Source organism: Euprymna scolopes, chromosome 32 (genome assembly GCF_053919585.1).
Source record: "Euprymna scolopes isolate OS-2025 chromosome 32, ASM5391958v1, whole genome shotgun sequence".
Lineage (NCBI taxonomy): Eukaryota > Metazoa > Mollusca > Cephalopoda > Sepiida > Sepiolidae > Euprymna > Euprymna scolopes.
The window spans coordinates 20,152,501-20,173,591 of NC_136513.1; the positions used below are offsets into that span (position 1 = coordinate 20,152,501).

At 33.8% G+C, this 21,091-nt stretch overlaps 1 protein-coding gene across 1 annotated transcript in view; it reads right to left on the bottom strand.

Moving 5' to 3' along the window:
* Nucleotides 1-21,091, bottom strand: part of LOC145256238 (cytochrome P450 2J6-like) — a 38,458-nt gene that overhangs the window by 7,151 nt on the left and 10,216 nt on the right. The window contains exons 3-7 of the mRNA XM_080114887.1: nucleotides 15,948-16,074; nucleotides 13,094-13,247; nucleotides 7,405-7,541; nucleotides 4,337-4,433; nucleotides 1,405-1,611 (exon numbers count right to left, since the gene is read on the bottom strand). Of these exons, the coding sequence (XP_079971013.1) occupies nucleotides 1,405-1,611; nucleotides 4,337-4,433; nucleotides 7,405-7,541; nucleotides 13,094-13,247; nucleotides 15,948-16,074 (722 nt within the window). The remainder of the gene's footprint in view (nucleotides 1-1,404; nucleotides 1,612-4,336; nucleotides 4,434-7,404; nucleotides 7,542-13,093; nucleotides 13,248-15,947; nucleotides 16,075-21,091) is intronic.

Below are 21,091 nucleotides of genomic sequence, written 5' to 3' on the forward strand. Positions count from 1 at the left end.
CGCTGGAAAAATGGTGGGATCTTTCTATCGATCCAGTAGATATCTCACTGCTGATGCAATTCTCTATCTATATAAGAGCCAGGTACGTCCAAGGATGGAATACTGTTGCCACATCTGGGCAGGAGCTGCTAGAAAGGACTTGGCCTGCCTTGATAGAGTTCAAAATAGACTTCGTAGCCTCGTAGGAGATGTCCTTTTCTCTTCCTTGCAACCTCTATCTCACAGAAGAGATGTTGCGAGTTTGTCTCTGATGTATCGTTATTTTCATGGAAAGTGTTCGACTGAGCTTCAATCTGTGGTCCCCCCTCGCAAAACTTTCACAAGAAACACTCGTCTAGCTGTAAACACTATCAATAATTCCCCCCACTCTTTATCTGTGCCTAAACCTAAACGTAGATTCCATGAACAAAGCTTTTTTATTAGAACTGCACGCCTGTGGAATTGTCTTCCGTTTTCCTGCTTTCCGGCTGACTACAATATGGTTGTCTTCAAGTCTAACGTAAATAAGTTCTTGATGAGCCGTTCCATATAAGTTATCAAATTTAACAAATTTTCATTACTAATGATTATTATATTGTCCAATTTCTACTGTACACTCTTTAACCCTTATCCTTGAGTGGCCTCTTGGCCTTGATAATGAGTTGATACCTATGAAAAAAAAAAAAAGAAAAAGTCCAATGTGAACAAGTTCTAATTGAATCGTCCCCCTAAGTAATCCAAGTTTCAAAAGTCCCACTGTTTACTATGCTAAAATCACAATGACTAATGTATACCTATTAACCCTTATCCTCGATTGGCCTCTGGGCCTTGATAAGTGGTGACACCCTTGTAAAAAAAAAAAAAAAAAAAAAATTTCCCTCTGGCACAGCCTAAGTAAGTTATATTCATACCAGTCGAGGATACGTCCTCGACAATCAGTCTGATGGAGTCTGAGCCATCTCTGAATAGCGGATGACCGTGCATCTATTGACTGAGGTATGGTCCTGGGTAGGACTGGAAGGTTCACCCTAATAGACCGTTATCTGCAGTCTTTCGGATTAGGTGAGTTTATTGCTTAATGTATATGGCGCCCCCTACCAGGAAATTGGGCTGTCCAGGCAATTTTTAAAATGCTAGATTGCTCCTCCTTTAGATGCGCTATCTTCACCCCCACCTTCCGACCTTGCGGCACATCTTCCCGCGATGGGGGAGAAGTAAATACTATATTTTCTCTGTTTTTGTCACTTTTCCTCGGCTTATGGGTTGAGGTTTCGAGAGATGAAACATATACGGACAGATAATTTTTGCCAAAGACTAGAACACAAGAGTTTCAGAACCCTAACCCTAACCCTAAGCCAGATAAATGAAGAATAATAAAGCACAATGACGTTAGTGCAACATGATAACAGGAAAGTAGAAACTTACCCCATGAGAAAGGCAGGTAGGCCTCGTGTTTAATTATTTTCTTATCCTCTGTCAGCCAACGGTTAGGGTTGAAAACACGAGGTTCCTTCCAATATCTGGGATCATTGTGGACACCGTCGAACATGAACTGGACAATGGTACCCTTGGGAATGTCGTAACCACCAATAGTACTGTCTTTTTCGGCCACATGAGGAACTGACCCAGGTACTATACAGGAAAAAAAGAAAAAAGATTCAAAATAAATAAGTAAATAGCGGTTTGCTTGTGTTATGTTGATTAATTTTTCGCAGGTTGCAGCGACCGAAACGTTGTACTAATGACACCCAAGATTAGAATAATAGTCCGATTAATCAACGTAACACAAGCATTCACATTCTCATCTAAAAAAGTCAGAATTAATGTTTTGTTCAAAAAGTATTAAGTCTTGTTAGAAGATCAGACTGTTATATATTATTTTTCAATCTGGTCCCTCTTAATATAAATATATGAGGTGCATCCAATAAGTTTCCAGACTTTTTTTGTACAGGCATTTAAAATTGTTGTAGACTCTTGAAAATTCAGTATGTTATTGCTATACATATTATGAAATAACTGATCATTTTTTATGATTTAACGTTCAAATGAACAGCTCTATCGGGAGTTGGAATACAATCTACTCTGATTGTCACAGTTGGTAAATTTAAAAAATGCAGTCTGGACGTGAGAGCACTTTAGAAGAACGACATGCAATAAAATTCTGTTTTAAACTTGGAAAAATGCTACAGAAACGTCTGGAATGCTTCTGAGTGTTTTTGACCATCTTGCAGGAATCCAGCATCAGTTTTTGAGTGGCATAAGAGAGTCAAAGAAAGCAGGGAGTCTTTGAGGAATGATGGGAGGTGTATGGGGAGTAAAGAAGTCAGAATACTAGAATTGATTGGCCAAATAAAGAATTTCAATAAGTGTACAGTTTGATGTCAGTGTGGGAACTGTACAAACAATTATTCATGAGGAACTTAAGATGCGGAAGATTTACACGAATGCAACAGTCCACAACTTCATCCTTGTCACAGACTATTTGACAAAGATTGGGGATCAAGACATTTCCTCATCTTCCTCATAGTCCAGACCTTGCTCTCTGTGACTTTTGGTTATTCCTAAGCTCAAAGAAAACCTTAGAGGCTGTCGTTATGAGATAATTGAGAAGATGAACGAAGCTGTGACACAGGATCATTGACGCACTCACACAAGAGGACTTCTATGGGGCCTTGTAGAAATTGTTTGAACGGTACAATAAGTGCATTGCAGCCGGAGGAGATTACTTCGAAGAAGACTAAAGTTTCATATGTGTATTATAACTAAAAGTGCGCATACGAAAAAAGTCCGGAAACTGATTAAAAGCACCTCGTACCTGGTTCAAGGATACACAATAATTGCAATCTATTATGTTGATGCATGGACGTGTCCAGGTCATTCACACTGTTTATTCTGTCTCCTATTATCGTTGTTTGCTACCAAAGTGCTTTATCACTGCCTTCAAAATTCTACTTGTACACACTATGCTCAATGCTTCAAGCAAACTACAACACCCTTCTAATATATACATAGGACGTTCCAGATGCAAAGCCTCCTATTTTGTTCATTCCGCCCAAATGAATCATAGGGGATTGCACATTACATTGTTATTATAACTGAACTTATGCCCTGAATGTTTCAGCTCTCTATTACAGATATTGACAGTGTGAGGCTCTAAGAAAGCAACTACTATCATGGACGTGCGTCAAAAGTAGAGATACGTCATTGAATTCCTTCATGCACAAAAAATTGAACCGATCAAGATTCACCAGTGCCTGTTGAACGTTTACAAATCCGATGCAGCACAGTTTAAGAGATGGGTTTGTCGATTTCAGTATGTGATTTAAGAAGCGTGCTCCTGACTTTTACGACCGAGGCATAAAAAGAGGCTGGCAAAAGTGCATTGATAATGATGGTGACTATGTAGAAAAATTAATTCTGGAGAACAAAATGTCGCTCGTTTTAATGGTATCACTGCTGTTTTCGATGAGAAGAATTTATTTTCGAAATACCATAGCCGAAAGAGATCTTTCTCTCCATTTTGTTATTTTTCCTGATTGATCTGATGATATAATAAATTTATAAGGGGGAGATAACTGTTTTGTCTACGCTTTGAGTACACATAAAGCACAGATAGAAATTTAATTTTATTTCTCATAGACTTTCATAAAAAATATTCTGACCGAATTTATATGAATAAAAAGATAACTAGCTGTAGTACACCTTCCCGTGGACTAAATAACTTATTAATGGTAAAAAAAAAAATAGCACATCACATTCGAATAATCATTTCATTCTAACTTTCTATCATAAACACGCGAACACATGCACAAAAGTATACACACAAAGAATCCAGAATAGAAACACACACACACACACGCACACACACACACGCACACGCGCGCGCGCGCACACACACACACACACTCAAACACACACACATACACACTATTATAACTATAAATCTATAAACCACTAAAACTGTTGTTTGTTTATTTTTTCGTATCTCCGCGCACAATCGATGACGTATATATTTTTGTAACGTCATTCATTAAAATAGAAATATGAGGATTGCCGTGCACAGTAAATAACGTCACAAAATTATGAACCAAAGAGAGAAAGGGAGAGCAGCTGGTGGGAATAGAGGGCGAAAGAGAAAGGGTGAGTGAGTGAGTGAGTGAGTGAGTGAGTGAGTGAGTGAGAGAGAGAGAAAGAGAGAGAGATAGACGGAGTTAGAGTAAAGAAGATCTTTTATGACATTTTTTTTTAACTCATTGTTCACGGGTTATCTATTGGACGAACCGTCCAGTATATATATTTAGTCATATGAATTTATATTTGTTTTCGATATAAATTCTATAAGAATGTGTGAGCTTACCAACTGTCGAAATTCGCTGTACTTCCAGAATTGTTGCATTAACGAACGGCAAATCTTCACGATCAGACATCTTTACCGAACGATTTAAATCTGTTAGCTATTGATAAACAAATGAATAAAAGTTAAAAATAAATAAATAAAAATTAAAAATAAATAAATAAAAATTAAAAATAAATAAATAAAAATTAAAAATAAATTAATAAAAATAAACATAAATAAATCCGACAATATGAAGGAAAGACGAAAATAAAATGAAAGAAAAAAAGAATGTTTCGCCAATAATCAAGAGTGAAGCAAGAAATTAAAAAAGTTGGAAAAGTAGGAGAAACGGTTTTTTTTTTTTTGGTTTTTTTTTAAGAAATAGATCTGGGAAAAATATTTATAGAAAACAGAAAATATAAGACTCCAAATACAGGGTTGAACTATTCACTAAAACATAATATGTACAGTGCAGAGAAGGTTAGAGTTATGGTTAAAGGAGGGGGAAGCAAGGCCAATAGCAAACAAAAGATAGAATATTTAAAAAAGAAAAGAGGAAAGAAAATTAAAGCGAATATATTTCATAAGTAAAGATTCACCCAGTGCCTATTATTATACTCATTTAGCTATTCTCTCAGCTAGAAGAGACGGTATTTTATTTTCTGTTTAATTATATTTTTAGATTGGTCCATGCTAAGTGATATAATTATCATGCGTACGGATTTCTGTTTAATAGATTTAATGAATGTGGTATTATTGAAGTTGAAGAATATATTCAACTGAAGCATATAGGAGCACAAAACGTTTAACATCTGGTAGTTTTAATCGTGCTTTTATGCACATAAATACATTTATCCAAATTACATTGGGTTGTTACAATATAAATTTAATCGCAATCTTGATCATAGATAGAGTATATAACAGTTTAATATATATATTGAATTTAGTAGGTTTGTGGAAAATATACTGTACAGTATGTGAATTTACTTAACCTATCTGAATGTCCTGGTTGTTTAATCTATGATAAATGTGTTCGTTATTCATGCAAGTAATTGAAATTATATGCGTGTTTGATATAAGGTAAATGTGTGGATTCTCGCCGTTTATTTTTTTGTAAATAAACAAGCACCTAGAGCACTGTAAAAGCGGTGGGCGAGTGTCTATCTAATAGGAGATTTGAAGAGATCATTTGCGTGCACCGATCCCATGGGCAAGATGTTAGAACTGCCCATTATCAACTCGATTGTTGTAGGCCCAATCCCTAACAAGCGAAAGGTGCTGGTCTAGCCACACTGATGAGCTGTGTTTCAGCAAAACCGTACTGTATCCGGATAACTATATATATATATATATATATATATATATATATATATATATATATATATATATATATATATATATAATTTAATGTAAGTTAATCGTTGTAATTTCACATACCCATTGTAGTTAATCATTGTAAATCGTCTAAGCAGTAGCTAAATAGCGTAACGGTTGAGTTTCAATCCTGACTTGAGGTAGTTGCTAGTCTAGCCGTGTTGAAGACCTGTGATACAGCGAAACAGTCCGTCTTTGCGTGACTATATATTTTGAGAGATATATAGATTAATCGATATCCAGACAAATTGACGAGGGTGAAGTTAGACTTTGTAATCAAGCTCTTAAAAAGCGGCATTTTTTTTTTAATCTATTAGTGTTCATATTATGTTTAATTACTTTATTACAAACAAACAAAAAACTGAACTTTTGTAAATACAATATTATATTTTAGCAAAATTATTTTCAAAAATTTATCGGACTTTATAGGATAATAAGAGTAATCACTATATTTATAAAATGTGAGATTGTTATAAGGACTATTTATCAACAAATATTTGACTGGATAATCGATAAAATTGATTTTATCGCTCCACTCTAAATTTTCAGTGTTTACTGAAAACTAAGAAATCAGTGTTATGAACATGCATCAGTGGATGTAATATTTGAAAAATACGCTTAAATATGATATTTTAATTTGTCCAGATTTCATATATATATTATTATAGAGTCGTGGTTTGAAAAGAAAAAAAGTATTTAGGTGCTGTCAGTTAGAATCGAAACCGAATCATTCAAAGCTGGTGACGTTACCACTGTACCAACGTGACACGCATACAAACCGAGTAAACAATTAAAACTAAACTAAGATGTATGTATAAAATATATAACGAGCTTTTTCAATGTTGACCCATTTTTGACTCCTTAAAAGCTATTTTAACCAGCTAAAACCCCACAAAAGAAAGTTCCGTAAAAAATCCAATCATTTGAGGCACCTGGCGCCGCTCTACGAATTTTAGTTTCGGAGGAGATAAAGTTTTAAAGTATGGAGACAGACCGACAGACAGACAGACAAACCGACAGACACCCGTTTATATATTAGATTCCAGATAGCAGTGAAAAATACAAATGTTGCTGAAATATGGTTAATTATATCGTTCTGGTCTTAAAAACGGACAATAAGCGCTAATGGGTTAATGGAACCAAAATCTCATACTTGATGTCTTCGTTCAGTCTCAAGAGACAATGGACACCCCTGTAAGAGTAGCTGCGCATGCAATTGTTAGGAAAGGGTTGTACAATATCCAACCACACCTCTCCTGCACCGGCTCTGCTTGGGTCCAGTGACAAGGAGAGGCTAAGACTGACTAGAAACAATGCGGAGATAAGCGGAGAGCACATACAGCACCTGGAATTCCCAAATGTTTGCCAATTTTAGTACTGACCAGGCTCAACGTTGCTTAACTTCGGTGATCTGATGGGAACCGTTGTGTCAATGTGATTATGCCGAATATAGATTTCATACTACTTACAAGGACCGCTCTTTCAGGACCAAGACCAATAGGTATATTCCGTTTTTGCGATAATTATCTTTCAATCTTATTGACTCATTAGATTAAGTGGCTTCACGCTTTGTATGAGTGATTTTCAATAAATAAAGATAAAACAAAAAATAAATATTGCCTCAATCAAGAAGGATTTTTCTGTTATCGATGTAGAGAACAGACATTACACTTTTATCTTACGCTGAAGGCTGGAAAGTAGAGTAAGTTTCTTACATTTCTGAGCTCTTTCCGGCATTGTTCTTGTACATCCGGATAATTTGCCATGTAAAGGAAAGCCCAGTTCAATGACATGGCGGAAGTGTCCGAGCCAGCCGAGAATAAGTCGACAATTGTTCGGAAGACATTGGCGTCTGCGTGAGAAATGAAATAAAACAAATTAATGAAAATAATTAAAGAAACAAAAAAGAACGAAATGAATTAAACTAACAACTGGAGTTGGGTGTGGTGCGTCAAACAGCGTTATTTGGGAATCTATGAATAAAATAATAAAACCCTCAACCAGATGTTTACTCGTCGGCTGTTACATACAAAGTGTACAAAAGCGTTTCTGCGCATCGGCTCCACGCACCTTACGGTTAGAAAAAGTAAAATAGTAGAAATTTATCCGACCAATGATAATGTAGGAACAACCGGCATGTTGTGGGGGCCGATTGGCATAAATAAATAGTCATGGTTTGGAGAACCGGGGAGGAGAGAAGATAAGAAAGAAGAGGGACTCAGCAAACAAGAGTCAGATACAGCGAGAAAAAGACCAGCTTTCGAAGTTAAAGCCGACAATATTGCTCTACTACAAAACTACCAAAAACTGAAGGAAGATATTCCCTTATATTAAAAAAAAAAAACAATTGTCTTTCAATTCATTACTTTCTCTTTCTTTCCAAGTATAAAACCGGACGTTTCTAATACTCAAATTTTAACCAAAATTTTATTGTGCATAAAGCTATCCAACACTAACTGTTCCTTGTTATTTTTGGTATGGTATTTTTATTACATGCTTTAACATAGCACATATAAAGAACCCCAGTTGGAAAGGTTTTATTGAATGAGCAAATCGGTTTCAAATTCAATTCAATCTGTTTGTTATTAAAGGGTGATTGAAAATTCATAAACTGTGAGATATCTGCGAAGAGTTCGTGCTATTTAGATCTTCAGACTACTATATTCATCTTGAATGGTATTTTCAAGGCGTTTTGACCGAAGTGCATTTTGTCGAACTCGGTAATCTTTCTTTCGAACGGAACCCTTTATTTAAACCATGAGCTAGCATACTCCCGTTCTGTCACCTATGAGTGGTTAGAACCCTAACTAATTCTCAATTATATTCTGAACTAGCACGGAGACCCGACATTGACCGCGATTGAATGAAGATCAATGAATATTCCACATTTCCAATATTATTTATTGCAATAGGAATCAAGGAAATCGCACATTTTTCAATTAAATCAATTGATTACCTGCTCTAGTCGAGGGCCCACCATGGTGCACCAGGAGGAAGCTTTACATGCTTCCGTACAGTGACTTAGTCCATAATACATTGTAGTCTACATTGCCCTATTGAATTTATAAGATTATTTTTTATGTAATGGATTAAATTTAAGTTCAAAATACAAAAGTCAAGTATCGTGGTTCAATTGTGCTCTAAACAATAACATCCATTTGGAAACGCGCCTCTGTCTTACTAAAGAACAAACTGTTGATTTTATATGCCGGGGTATTTTGCTGGTGCCGTGATAAAACTTCTCAAATGCACTTGTGATGTTAGGCTGTATAAGGGTGTTAACTTTGGTCAAAATCGGACTGTTCTTTTTATAATCGGATTTTTTTGATTATCGATTTTAGATACTTATCGGAGGCATTCCGATACAAAATTTATCTAAGAACACCTCAAGACACCTGAAGTACATTTCTGTGAAATTTAAAAAAAAATATCGGTCCAGCTGTTTCGGAGTCCATAGGGAACGAATTCTCTCATACACACACAAATACTTACGGACACACACGGACAGGCACACACACACAAAGTGCCCTTTATTTATAAGTAGAGATATTGCCCATAATGAGATTTGAACATTTAACTTACAACTGAATTTTACCGTTATGCCATGGGCCCTCAAAGATTCAGAAACTTCTGTGAATAAATCCTTGCATAGCTAAAACTGATAAGGCTGTTGTTCTACTTTGATATTATCCTTAGAAATTTATTAGAAATAAAATGACATATTATTTTTTATATCTAATCTAATTTACACACGTGTTTATGGTACGTACAAGCTAAGCTGTAAAGAAGCCATGCTTTTTCTAAATGCTCATAGATGGACATTAAAAATGATTAAATAGTGATTGAATCAGCACACTTTAACCTACTTGATGGTGGCCTACGTAACTTGAAGTCCGTTCCACTAAAGTTGTGTTACCCGCTGACGTCGTAGAATAACGTACAATGGCCGCGGTTAGGCGATGGACAACTATTTCTAGGATAGTTATTTTCTGTTTCAATTCTCAAAGAAAATGCCACGAGATTAACGAAAAGTGACTGTATTTTCTTTTTCGAAAGATAAAGAATTATTTTGCATTTAGACACACGTGTAAGTAAGATGGAGTATTTTTTTTGTCGGGAGAATATTGTAGTGAAGTTTTATTTTTATTTTTTTTAAGTGTTTTTAGTTATCAATTTAAAAATGCATCCGTTTTAAACTGATCCTCGCCATCGCCTAACTGTTACCGTTATACAGGGTGGCCCACTTTAATGTAGCCAAGAAATGTAGTAGAGAGGATGAACATTCTTTTACTGTTTGATGCTGGAAGTGCTTCCTGTTAACATCTATGCATTTCTGGGCACGTTTAACAACGTTTGCAGATACTATCTGTAGATCGTCTCTGGTGGTTCTCCTGATAGAGTTGGTAATGTCCTCCTTTAGTTGGTCTAGATTGTGAAGATTACTTGCATAAACATTTTGTTTTAAAGTCCCTCAAAGATTTAAAAAAAAAAAAATCACGTGATGACAAGTCATGGGAACGTGGTGGCTATAACCCTTTGTTTATTGTCCTCTCTTCTGTAAACATGTCATGAACTCGTATCAGTGATCTGTGAGACGCGTGGCATATAGCGCCATTTTGTTGGAAAAGAATTGTATTTTGCAGTTGGTCGTAAGAGAAAGCTCGATCTACTTTTAAATGAGCCACATTGTACTTTATTCTGCAACGTCAGTAAATTACGGGACTTTACTGGAACGGCCTTCTATTTATGTAAGCCAAGCTCGAGTAAGTTAATATGCGTGATCGACGAAAGGTGCTACAAATACACAGCTAACATAAATTATAGGTGGGCGACTTCTTCAGTTAATTAGAAATTACAGTTAATTATAAGAATTAAAATTGGAACATTTTTCAGGCACCCCAGAGCTAAGATATATTTTTGGACGTATTTTGTATCATTAAAGTATATGGGGAAACGCTTAGAGGTACAATCTATAAATTACTTACATAAAATACATCCTAAAATATTCCTGAATTTTAGAAATCCCATTGTACTTACCCTAATTAGCGACAATTTGCAATTAAATCATAAAAAATTCTTACTGAATTTATATCTATCATTTTCACCCTCTCTCACTGTATTTTGTTTGCTTCCCGATCCAATTGTGATATTATAAGGTACCTCTCCTCCTCTTTCCACATCCCTCCTCTTCTCTTCCCCTCTCTTTGTTTATTAGTACTCTAATGTAATAAAAAAAAGATGAATAACAAGATTAAAATGGTACATTAGAAATAAAAAGGAATATCACCACAGGTAGTGATTCTATTTAAACTGTAGCTGAAAAATCAAAGGCAGATAAGAGAGAGAAAGAGAGAGAGAGAGAGAGAGAGAGAGAGAGAGAGAGAGAGAGAGACATAGAGATGGAAGATACAGCTGTTAAAAATAAACAGTTTATATTTTGCCGTTTAATTCTTTTATATTTAAATAGCTTTGCAAACTAACTTTTTCCTGAGAAATTGTGATGAAACGATTTAAATATCTTTCCCGATTCCGATACAATTACCGATTTCGATTCTTTATAAATCTCTAAATATTCAACCATATTTTCTGTTCCTGATTACCGGAAAAAGACATGTTAAATGTGAAGATATTTTCTCAACCGTAAGAATACACTTGTCAGGGGTGATCAATGGATTTTAGTTTTACTGATTGTTTAAAATCAATAAATATTTATTATTTTATCATTAGTACCAACGGCGGAAAATTGAGTTTTAAACAAAAAAAAAAAAAAAAAAATTTTAAAGAATCGTTTTTAAAATCAGAAAATAGGCACAAATTTTTCCAATTTACCGATTTAAATACCCCCTCCCAAATTTACGATTTTTCCGATTCCCGATTCCGATTCTAATTAATTGTTCCAGCACTATTTGTAGTCATTGTAACTCTAGTTCAATGGATGACCGAACGGGTCTCATCTCTCTTGTATAATACTAGACCTCTTTCTTGTTTGTACAGAGTTGAACGATAAAGGTGTCGCCCTAAAACAAACAAACAAACAAAAAACACATACAAAAAATCAATTCAGGTAACTTGATTATGTAGTACATCTGACATCTATTCAATGTAGCCATCTTCAGCCTCAATCACCGTTACGATACGGGTCCGAAACTGGGAGCATGGCTTTTTCCACAAGTGCCGGTGGGAGCTCGGCGAATAATCGGCGGATGGCGGCGATCAGGCTGACTTTGGTGTTGTGGGGAGTCATGTTGGTGATGTTATTGACGTATGATAAAACGAAGTAGTCTAGCTGATTCAGGTCTGGGGAGGAGGTGGGTAGTGAGAGAAGGGTACAAAGCGTAACACACCTTCTAAAGCCAATTTAAATGCTGACTAAACGAAGTAGTCTGGCTGGGGAGGAAGTGGGTAGTAAGAGAAGAATACAAAGTCGTAGCACTTCTAAAGTCAAGCCTAGGACTCTTTGGACTTGTGAACCGTTGAACTGTTGACACACTCAGGGTCTGCCAGCAGCCACCTGATTGCACAAGGAGGATTACCACACACTTCAGGTACAATTTGCTGTTGATTTTCAAACCGACTTCGAAGATGTGCGGTGGCATGATGTGGCCCACACTTGAAACCACATTCCCAAACCATAACCGTGTCCGGAAACTTTATTTCCATCACCCTGGGCACGCCTGTTATTCATGGCCATCCAGCGATGAATTTTGAGGGTGCTGGCAATTGTCTTGTTGCTATAACTTGGATCGATAGAGAGCACGAGTTATACAGCGGCGCATCTCTGAACATTGTGTCACATGATAGAAGGCTCCTATCGATCTTGGGATTTGTACATAATTGGCCAACTAGTAGATGGTCTGCAACAAAAAAAAAGAAAGAAATTGGTTTTCATCAAATGGAAATGGAATCATGTCGTCTTTTCTAGGGCGACAATTTTATAGTTCCATCTTGTAGTTTTTCATGTTAAATATCTTAATCTAACCTCCTCCTATTCAAAAAATGGCAAAAGTTATGAATCATTGTCCTAAAGTGAGTGCTCTATGCCAAATTGATAATTGGATATGGTTTAATTTGTACTCATTTTTGCATAAAATTCTAATCAATCCATGACTGTACATTGAACGTATACCATAATATTTAGTTCGTCCCACCTTATCATAACAACGATTCATACTAAGTTAGTCAGATAAGCTCAATAGTTTCCGACAAAATTGGACTGGGCAGACATATAAACAGACAAACAAAAATATATAAAATATAGATGGCGGAATGAAGAATATTCGAAACGAGACCTGGTGGGATAATGACTCTTTTAAAAACAACCTTCGAAGTTCAGATACGCACGTAACCGCAACTCGTACTTACGATTTCTCCTTTATGTCTGAGACAAGAAGGGACAACACTCACCTGTAAAAGCACGTGTTTTCTCTTCTTTGGTGAAGAGGATGTACATGTCAATGAAATCTCTGATATTGTTGGCATCGAACGTTTCTCGGTGTTCTTCGATTTTTTTCTCGGCATGAGCTCGAAGAACTTTGTCATTCTTTATCATTCTCTTGGTCTGAAATCAGAACAATATGATGAGTATTATCCGGACACAAGCGGAAATTTCACAGTGACTTAACTACAATGGTATCTTTCTTCCTAACGTATAATAATAATAATAATAATAATAATAATAATAATAATAATAATAATAATAATAATAATAATAATAATTCCTCAAGTTCCAAAATATCGAGTTTTCTAAGTTGCTCATTTATTACTTTTCAATATACTAGCAAAAGTACATATATATACTAGCAAAAGTACTCGTCGTTGACTGGGTTCAAAAACAGTTTACAGAAAATGGACTCTGATTTATGAAAGTATGATAGGTTATGAAAAGGAAGGGTTGTAAAGAGATAGTTTCGAATTTCGGGGTATCAAAACCAAAGCAAAATATGATGGAAGTAAAAATAAAATAGATAAACCCCATAATTTATTATACCATACCTGTTCACACTGAAACACTTATCACAATATTCTGTGGATCTATATTAAAAAACCTTGTTAAACTTTGTGACATATTTCCATTCTATGGAGGTCAGGCGCGAACGAACACCCCATAATTTTATTATACCATATTTCTTCAAACTGAAACATAATTATCAAAGTATACTTACGCAGGTAGATATGAAAAGTCTTTATTAAAGTTTGTGCCTATTTCCATTCTATGGAGGCCATGCGCGAACGCTGACCCCACAATTTTATTATACCATCCCTATTAAAGTTAAAACATACTTATCAAAGTATTCTTATGTACATGCATATCAAAAACACTGGTAAACTTTTTTTTTTAATTTTTAAATTTTTTATTTCCACAAGTGCCGGACCAGGCGCGAACGCAGACCCCACAATTTTAATGAACCACCTTTCTGCCAGATCAAACATACCCATTCCTGCGTCTCGATATATCTTCTATCATTATATGTAATCAGTTATTTTTAAATAGTCAAACATATAGGAGCTTATTCGTGACCATACACACACACACACACACAGCTTTATATATATATATATATATATATATATATACAAAAATGAAAGTGTATATCTGTCTTCCTGTGTGTGTGTCTGTCTGCGTGTGTACATTTCCCTACGCAATAACTCTGTTGGTTTTCAGTCTACAGGCTCGAAATTTGATATACAGGGTACTGAGATTTGGAAAAATCGATGTGATTGGCTTTCGGTCAGACATTCGGTTGTTAAGGGGTCAAAGTCTAACGATTTAACCTTTGAGAACTCTACCAAACTCCTCCGCCAATTTTGGGTATAAACACATGAAATTTTAGATATGGGTTCCTTGGACATGTCTCTAACTTAATAACTTCATTTAAGCCCAAAACAATAAATGTTAAGGGGTCATAATAGGGTCAAAGTTTTAAAAAAATTGACCTCTGCTCTCTCTATCAATTACTCAGACAATTTCTGGTCTAAACATTTGAAATTTTACGTAAAGGGTATTCAGAGATAGGGAAAGTTTTTAATCGGTTTGCATCGAAAATTTGACCTACACAAAATATATAAATGTATGTATGTATGTTTGCATGTTTGCCTAAAACTTTCAACAGAGGCGACAGATTTTCACAAGATCAGTATCGTTTTGAAGCTCGATCATTCAGACGACAAATAACGAAAAAATGTGCTAAAAACATTACTTTCTTTACTTTTAACTGGGCACTTTTCTACAGGTCGGGGTCGCTTTTTTCGCCGATATTATCGAAAGTCATCCCCTCTTTTTGATTGACTAGTCTTAATTTAAACCTACTTCACTTCCGGTTTGGCGCTGGTCGTAACAGCAAAGACGTCACTTTTTTCCCATTCTTTTCCTCCTTCGCGGTACGGGTTCGAGCCTGTCTCCCTACTACCACTTTTTTTTTTTTTTTTTGCTCAACACACACCTCCAAACACCCGGGCAAAAGAGAGAAGATATGTCGTCGGCTATAACTGTCTGACATGGGTCGCTTCTTGTGTGTTCATTGCGTCGTTACAGGCAGCTTTTCGTCGTCGCATTAATGGGAGGAACCGCAGGCTGAAATCGAACACTTGTACAAAAATAGCGGACAAATGGATTTTTATAAAAAATATATATAATTTATTTAACAGTTAACAAGTAAGAAGCATATTTAGTCGACCCATTGCGTGCACACCAAACTACTATATCCTCCGCGTATGGGGTGTAAGCTTCAACTGTGGAAAACAATAGAATTGTTTCATTCTCTTTTTCTTCATTGAAAGAGAGAGAAGAAAGTGAAAGGGGGAAAGAGAGAGAGAGAGACATAAAAAGAGAGAAGATATATTTATACAGGTTAAACGTTGTTTTGTTTTCGAATGCCTCATTGACGACTTCTGCAGGTTCGAGCTTTCAAATTCTAAGGTTTTATATCGTTTTGCCTTGGTTCAATATTATAAACAAATTGTCATTCTTGGCTTGAGTCATAGCAGAATATTTTCAAAATCACAAACACCTGTTTAACACATTTGCATCGCACAAGTGCAGATCAAGTTAGAAGCCCTCAGCTCCCTCAAAAGGGGTTAGCCATTGTGCCACAGTGATGTTGCAAGTCAAAATCTTTTCTATAAATACTAATGTATTTTTCAGCATTATCTAATCTATTCTCCGCTTCCTTTGTTCAAGCTCGTTTGACTCGTTGGTCTATTGGTCTCAAAAAAAAAAACATACCAGAAAACACGAATATGTTATATATCTAAAACTTACGGGTGAGTCCCATCGTATGTAATACAACCACGGGAGGAAATTTTCAGCCACTTGCATACCAGCGTTCTTGAACACGTAATCAAGAATTCCAATTAGCTTCTCAAACTCCGGATCATTGTAATCCATTCTGTAGAGAATAAAATTAAAAAGAAGAAAAAAAAAAAGAGAAGAGTAATTACTACTAAAGTAACAATCTCACAGAGACACGTACATTTCGATTAACTTTGACAGGGAAGTGGGAGTTCATGCCGACACGATCATTATTACGTTGTACTTGTATGTTTATTTATATGATGTTAAATCTCTAAGGATTTTGTATGTTTCTTTGCAGATGGAAAGATCTCCTTTTATAAGGTGTAATCTCGAAATCCAGCTAGAAACTATTAGAGATAATTCATCGATAAGTGACCTCCCTTGACCCGAGGAGAAACTATTAGTGCATTATTGGGGGTTTCCCAGATATTGTGACGCCGGCAAAAAGAAAGGAACACAAGATGGATAAGAATGTTATTAAAAAAATTGTATTTTAAGAGTTAATTTTTCCAATGTCTTAATCCAATTGTGTTAAAATTACAACCTGAAGAATCTATTTAAGTTCAAAACTAAAAATAACCCGTCAAATAATCAACAACTATAAATCACGACTGTTTACTGTGTAATAGAGATTCATTTCGTTCGATGATAATAGCGATAAAAAAAAAACAACAGTAAATTTACAGGCGGGAGATAAGAGTAAATTTCACATGACCACAATCTCGGTTATAAAAAAAAAAAAAACACAAAATGAGGTCAGTAGTCCGGAGATTCTAAATAATACGTATCAAATTAAGTAGAACATTTTGTCTTAAAAAAATTTAAAACAATGTGAAGTACTGTTTTCGTGATTTTAAATTCATAATGGCGAAACAATTGTTTTTAATAAAATTTAATTTGGACTTTTTAAAATAGACACATTAACTAATAATTCAGATGTAATTTATGATATGATAATTAATTTAGCTCAAATAAACTTGATTTGACCCTGAACAAGACAACACACTAATAATAATAACAATAATAATAATAATAATAATAATAATAATAATAATAAATAAATAAATAAATAAATTTGATTTTACCTTAAACAAGACAACACAACAACAACAACAACAACAACAATAACAACAACAATAATAATAATAATAATAAATAAATAAATAAATTTGATTTGACCTTGAACATGACAACACAATAATTAAATAATAATAAAAACATTAAATACTTAAGAACACTGCAAAAGAGTTAAGAACGTGTCCCACTCATATTAGTCTACATATAATAGCAGTAGTAAAAAGACCCCAAGCACAACTGTTTCACTAACATTCGCCATTATAAATATATACCAGGTATCGAATACCTGATATGGCAGTTATATGAATAATACATTCTTTAAGTGATATTTATTTCTCATTATTTTATTGGAAAAAAAGCATAATGAGTAGAATATATTCATTTTTTAATGATACCCATCATAAAAAAAGAATATATTCTACCTATAATGCCTGGTCGCAAAATTGCGTACAACTGTTTATGACCCCGGTGTTGGCATATAAGACTACAACTGTTCATCATATTATAATTTGCACAACATTTGACTTCATCAGCGCGTAGAAAAAATATGACAAAAGTTTCACAGCCCACGAATAGGATGTTTCCAGTTGATACAGAGGCTATTCGTTTTTTTTATCAACAACATATATATATATATATATATATATCAACTATCAAGCAGGATTTATCTGCATTTTTATATTAAATACACTCGTTTTGCAATGCGGTAATCGCTCGAATTTCGAAGTAGTTGGTAGCAGTTTGTTTTCATTTTATGAGTAGTTATAATTTTATATGCCAACACCGGAGGCTGAAACAATCGTACGCAATGTTGTGACCGACAAAAGAAAAACTTTCCGAAAAGGAGTAAATTTTTCTGTATCTATCCCTATTAATGTGGTATCTTTATACGTCAAAGTCGGTTCATTTTAAACTATTTCTTATCTGCCTGACGATAGCGCAATCGATTACGATAAAGACTGGAGCCCTAAATGTTTTGGTTTCGATTCTAGTGCAAGGTATATATATATATATATATATATATATATATATATATATATATATATATATATATATATATATATATATATATAGGCAGCATTTTTTCATTATGGAAAAATTATTAAATGCAACGGAGATAATTTGTTTTATGATTTTTCTTTTTCGATTTTCCTTATAATCTTTTTTATAGCGCGTAATGGTCGGACTTTACCAATTATGCCCACGGACTTGCTGATTTTTATACTCTAATTTTTAATCAACCTATATTTTAATCGACTTTTCATCGACTTTATATATTTTAATTTACCATCATTTAAGGCGATTTAATATATATTTTACTTTTCACTTTTTGATTTTCATTTTCACTCCTTCGCACTTTTACTTCCGCAACACCTGAAGATGATTCGTAGACGAATCGAAAGCGCCTGTGACGGTGATAATTATGAAACCTTTATTAATATTTTCGATTTTCATATAAAAAAGATTATACGGAAAATCGAAAAAATAAAAAAATCATAAAGCATTATATATATATATATATATATATATATATATATATAATGCTTTATGATTTTTTTATTTATATATATATATTTTGCTTTATGATTTTTTTATTTTATATATATATATATATATATATATATATATATATATATATATATATATATATATATATATATATATATATATAGTACAAAACTTTGTTGAAATTCAAAGACCTACATTTTTTATTTTTATATTTTTTATAATTTTTGTTTATTTCATCTTGGATCTCTTCATTACAGCCGTTTCGTTAATGGGGTGGCAATTTTATGATTTTATGTTTCATAAAAATCTCCTTTCTCACCTACTCATCAGATGTTATTTCCATTTGATGTTACCAACAAAAAGTTAATTTGGTACATTATAAACCTGGTGTTTTCGTTTGTGGAATAGAAATTTCATCCCCACGTTTTTACAAGTCGCCCGTCTTGGGTACCGTGCAAACCAAAATTTCAGTTATAAACTTTAATTTCGCAATATTATTATTTTTTTTAAATTTAATTTCTATTTTTTTTCCTATTATTTATTCTTTCCTATTTTTAATAATTTTTATTTCTACATTTATGCGTGTTTATTCTAATATTCATTTTGTTTGGTTTCGAATTCTTATTTATTAGTTAATGTCTTTGTTTCAAGGGGAGGCTACTCTCATGGAATATATTTTCATTACTAGAGTTACTTCCCTTACATCTTTTTCTTTACCTACATTTACGTTTTGGTTTTTGTTCATTTTCTCCTTTAATTCTTTCTTTATTATTTTTAATTATATTTATCCAGTTTTTCATTACACTTTTACGTTCTATCTTATTATTCTATTTACGTGAACATTCGTCTTACATGGTCGATTGATCTATGTTTTGCATTTTTTATATTACTCCCTCTACATTTCCGTTTATTTTGTTGCTGTTGTTGTTTTAGTCTGGTCTAATGCGTAAAATCAAATATCGATTTCTGTGCAGACATTTGTGAATTACATCTTGTTGTCTGTTTAATAATTTTTCTTTTGATATTAATATATGGTATGCGTCTAGTATGCAAAGGTTGCATCTTTTTGAGTTGCTTGGTTTATATTGTTTCGCTCTATCTACTATGGACCATCTTAATTTATATTCAATTTTATTTTTATTTAATTCCTTTACCCATACTATTGGTTCTGTTGCTATCTTCATTATTGTGATTGTCTCTATCATTGTTATTATCTGTTTTTATTTTTATCTGCTTTGTTGTTGTTTTCCTTACGCGTAGCGATATTTTCTTTCTCAATGTCTTGTTTAAACGATGTTAGGTGATTACGATATCTGTCCTTAAAGCAAGTTCTGGTGCTCTTTACATATACTTTACCTTCATTACTTGTTATAACTTCACATTTGTATACTACGTTTGAGATTAAACACCCCCCCCCCAGTGGACATTCAGTAGGGTTCCAGCAGTTACATTCTTTTACGTTGCGAGATTCATTTTCAGTCTTATCTCTATTTTTCAAAAATTTGTTTAATTTTGTGTTGTTGGAGCCAATTATGGTATTTGTTACGTTAGCAGACGTTGAGAAGGATAGCTTAACTGTGTTTTTATTAATTATCTTACTTAGTTTACTACCTTGCGGGAAATTTTTGTCTATAATTTGGTAAACTTTTAATGTGGTGGCTGAACGGGGCATTAAACCACGTTTGGCGCTTTCATCAATTTTTCTTTTTTACATCTCTTCCGGTTTTATTATGAGATAGCTTTTCATTTTTCTTTTCAGTGTTTATTGTATGTTCTATTTTTCGTTGGTTTTTGCTTTTTTTGTTGCTTTTCTATATTTCTTCATAGACATGTAAGATATTTCATTTACGTTGTTTTCTGTTCTTTCTATACGTGTATTATTATTATTATTTGATTTGTTCTTTATATCCTAGGGCTTTGTTATAATATTCTTTATTTTTAATAAATAATTCTTCATTTTGGGATATTTTATATATTTTTTGAGATGCTAGGTATAATTGCTTTTTTTCATACTATTCGGATAGTTGGACTTTTGATCTATGTAGAATAACGTTTGGTCGAGTTCATAAGTGTTGTTGTCTAGATTCAAGGTAATGTCTAAGAAGTTTCCACACTTATAGTTTGGGTCTATTGTTATATCTAGGTTCAGCTCACTGAAGAATTGTTTAATTTTTTTGTTTGTTTGTTTTTTCAAATAATCTATTTGTGGTATTCATGTAAAACAATGCATCATCCCGGTATAGTCCTCCTTTAAGTCCTAGATTGTTTTTATATAGTTCACTTAATATATAAAGGCCAACAAGGTCCGTTACTTGTGCATAGTCCGGAATCCCATTATAATGTCAAAGTTTCGTGACAGTGATAATTAAGGAACCTCATACCTTCATTAATATTTTCGATTTTGATATAAAAAATAAGATTATACGGAAAATCGAAAAAAATTAAAAAAAAAAAAAAAAAAAAAGAATCCTAAAGCAAAGTATCTCCATTGCATTTAATAATGTTTGCTCGACTACTGTACACTC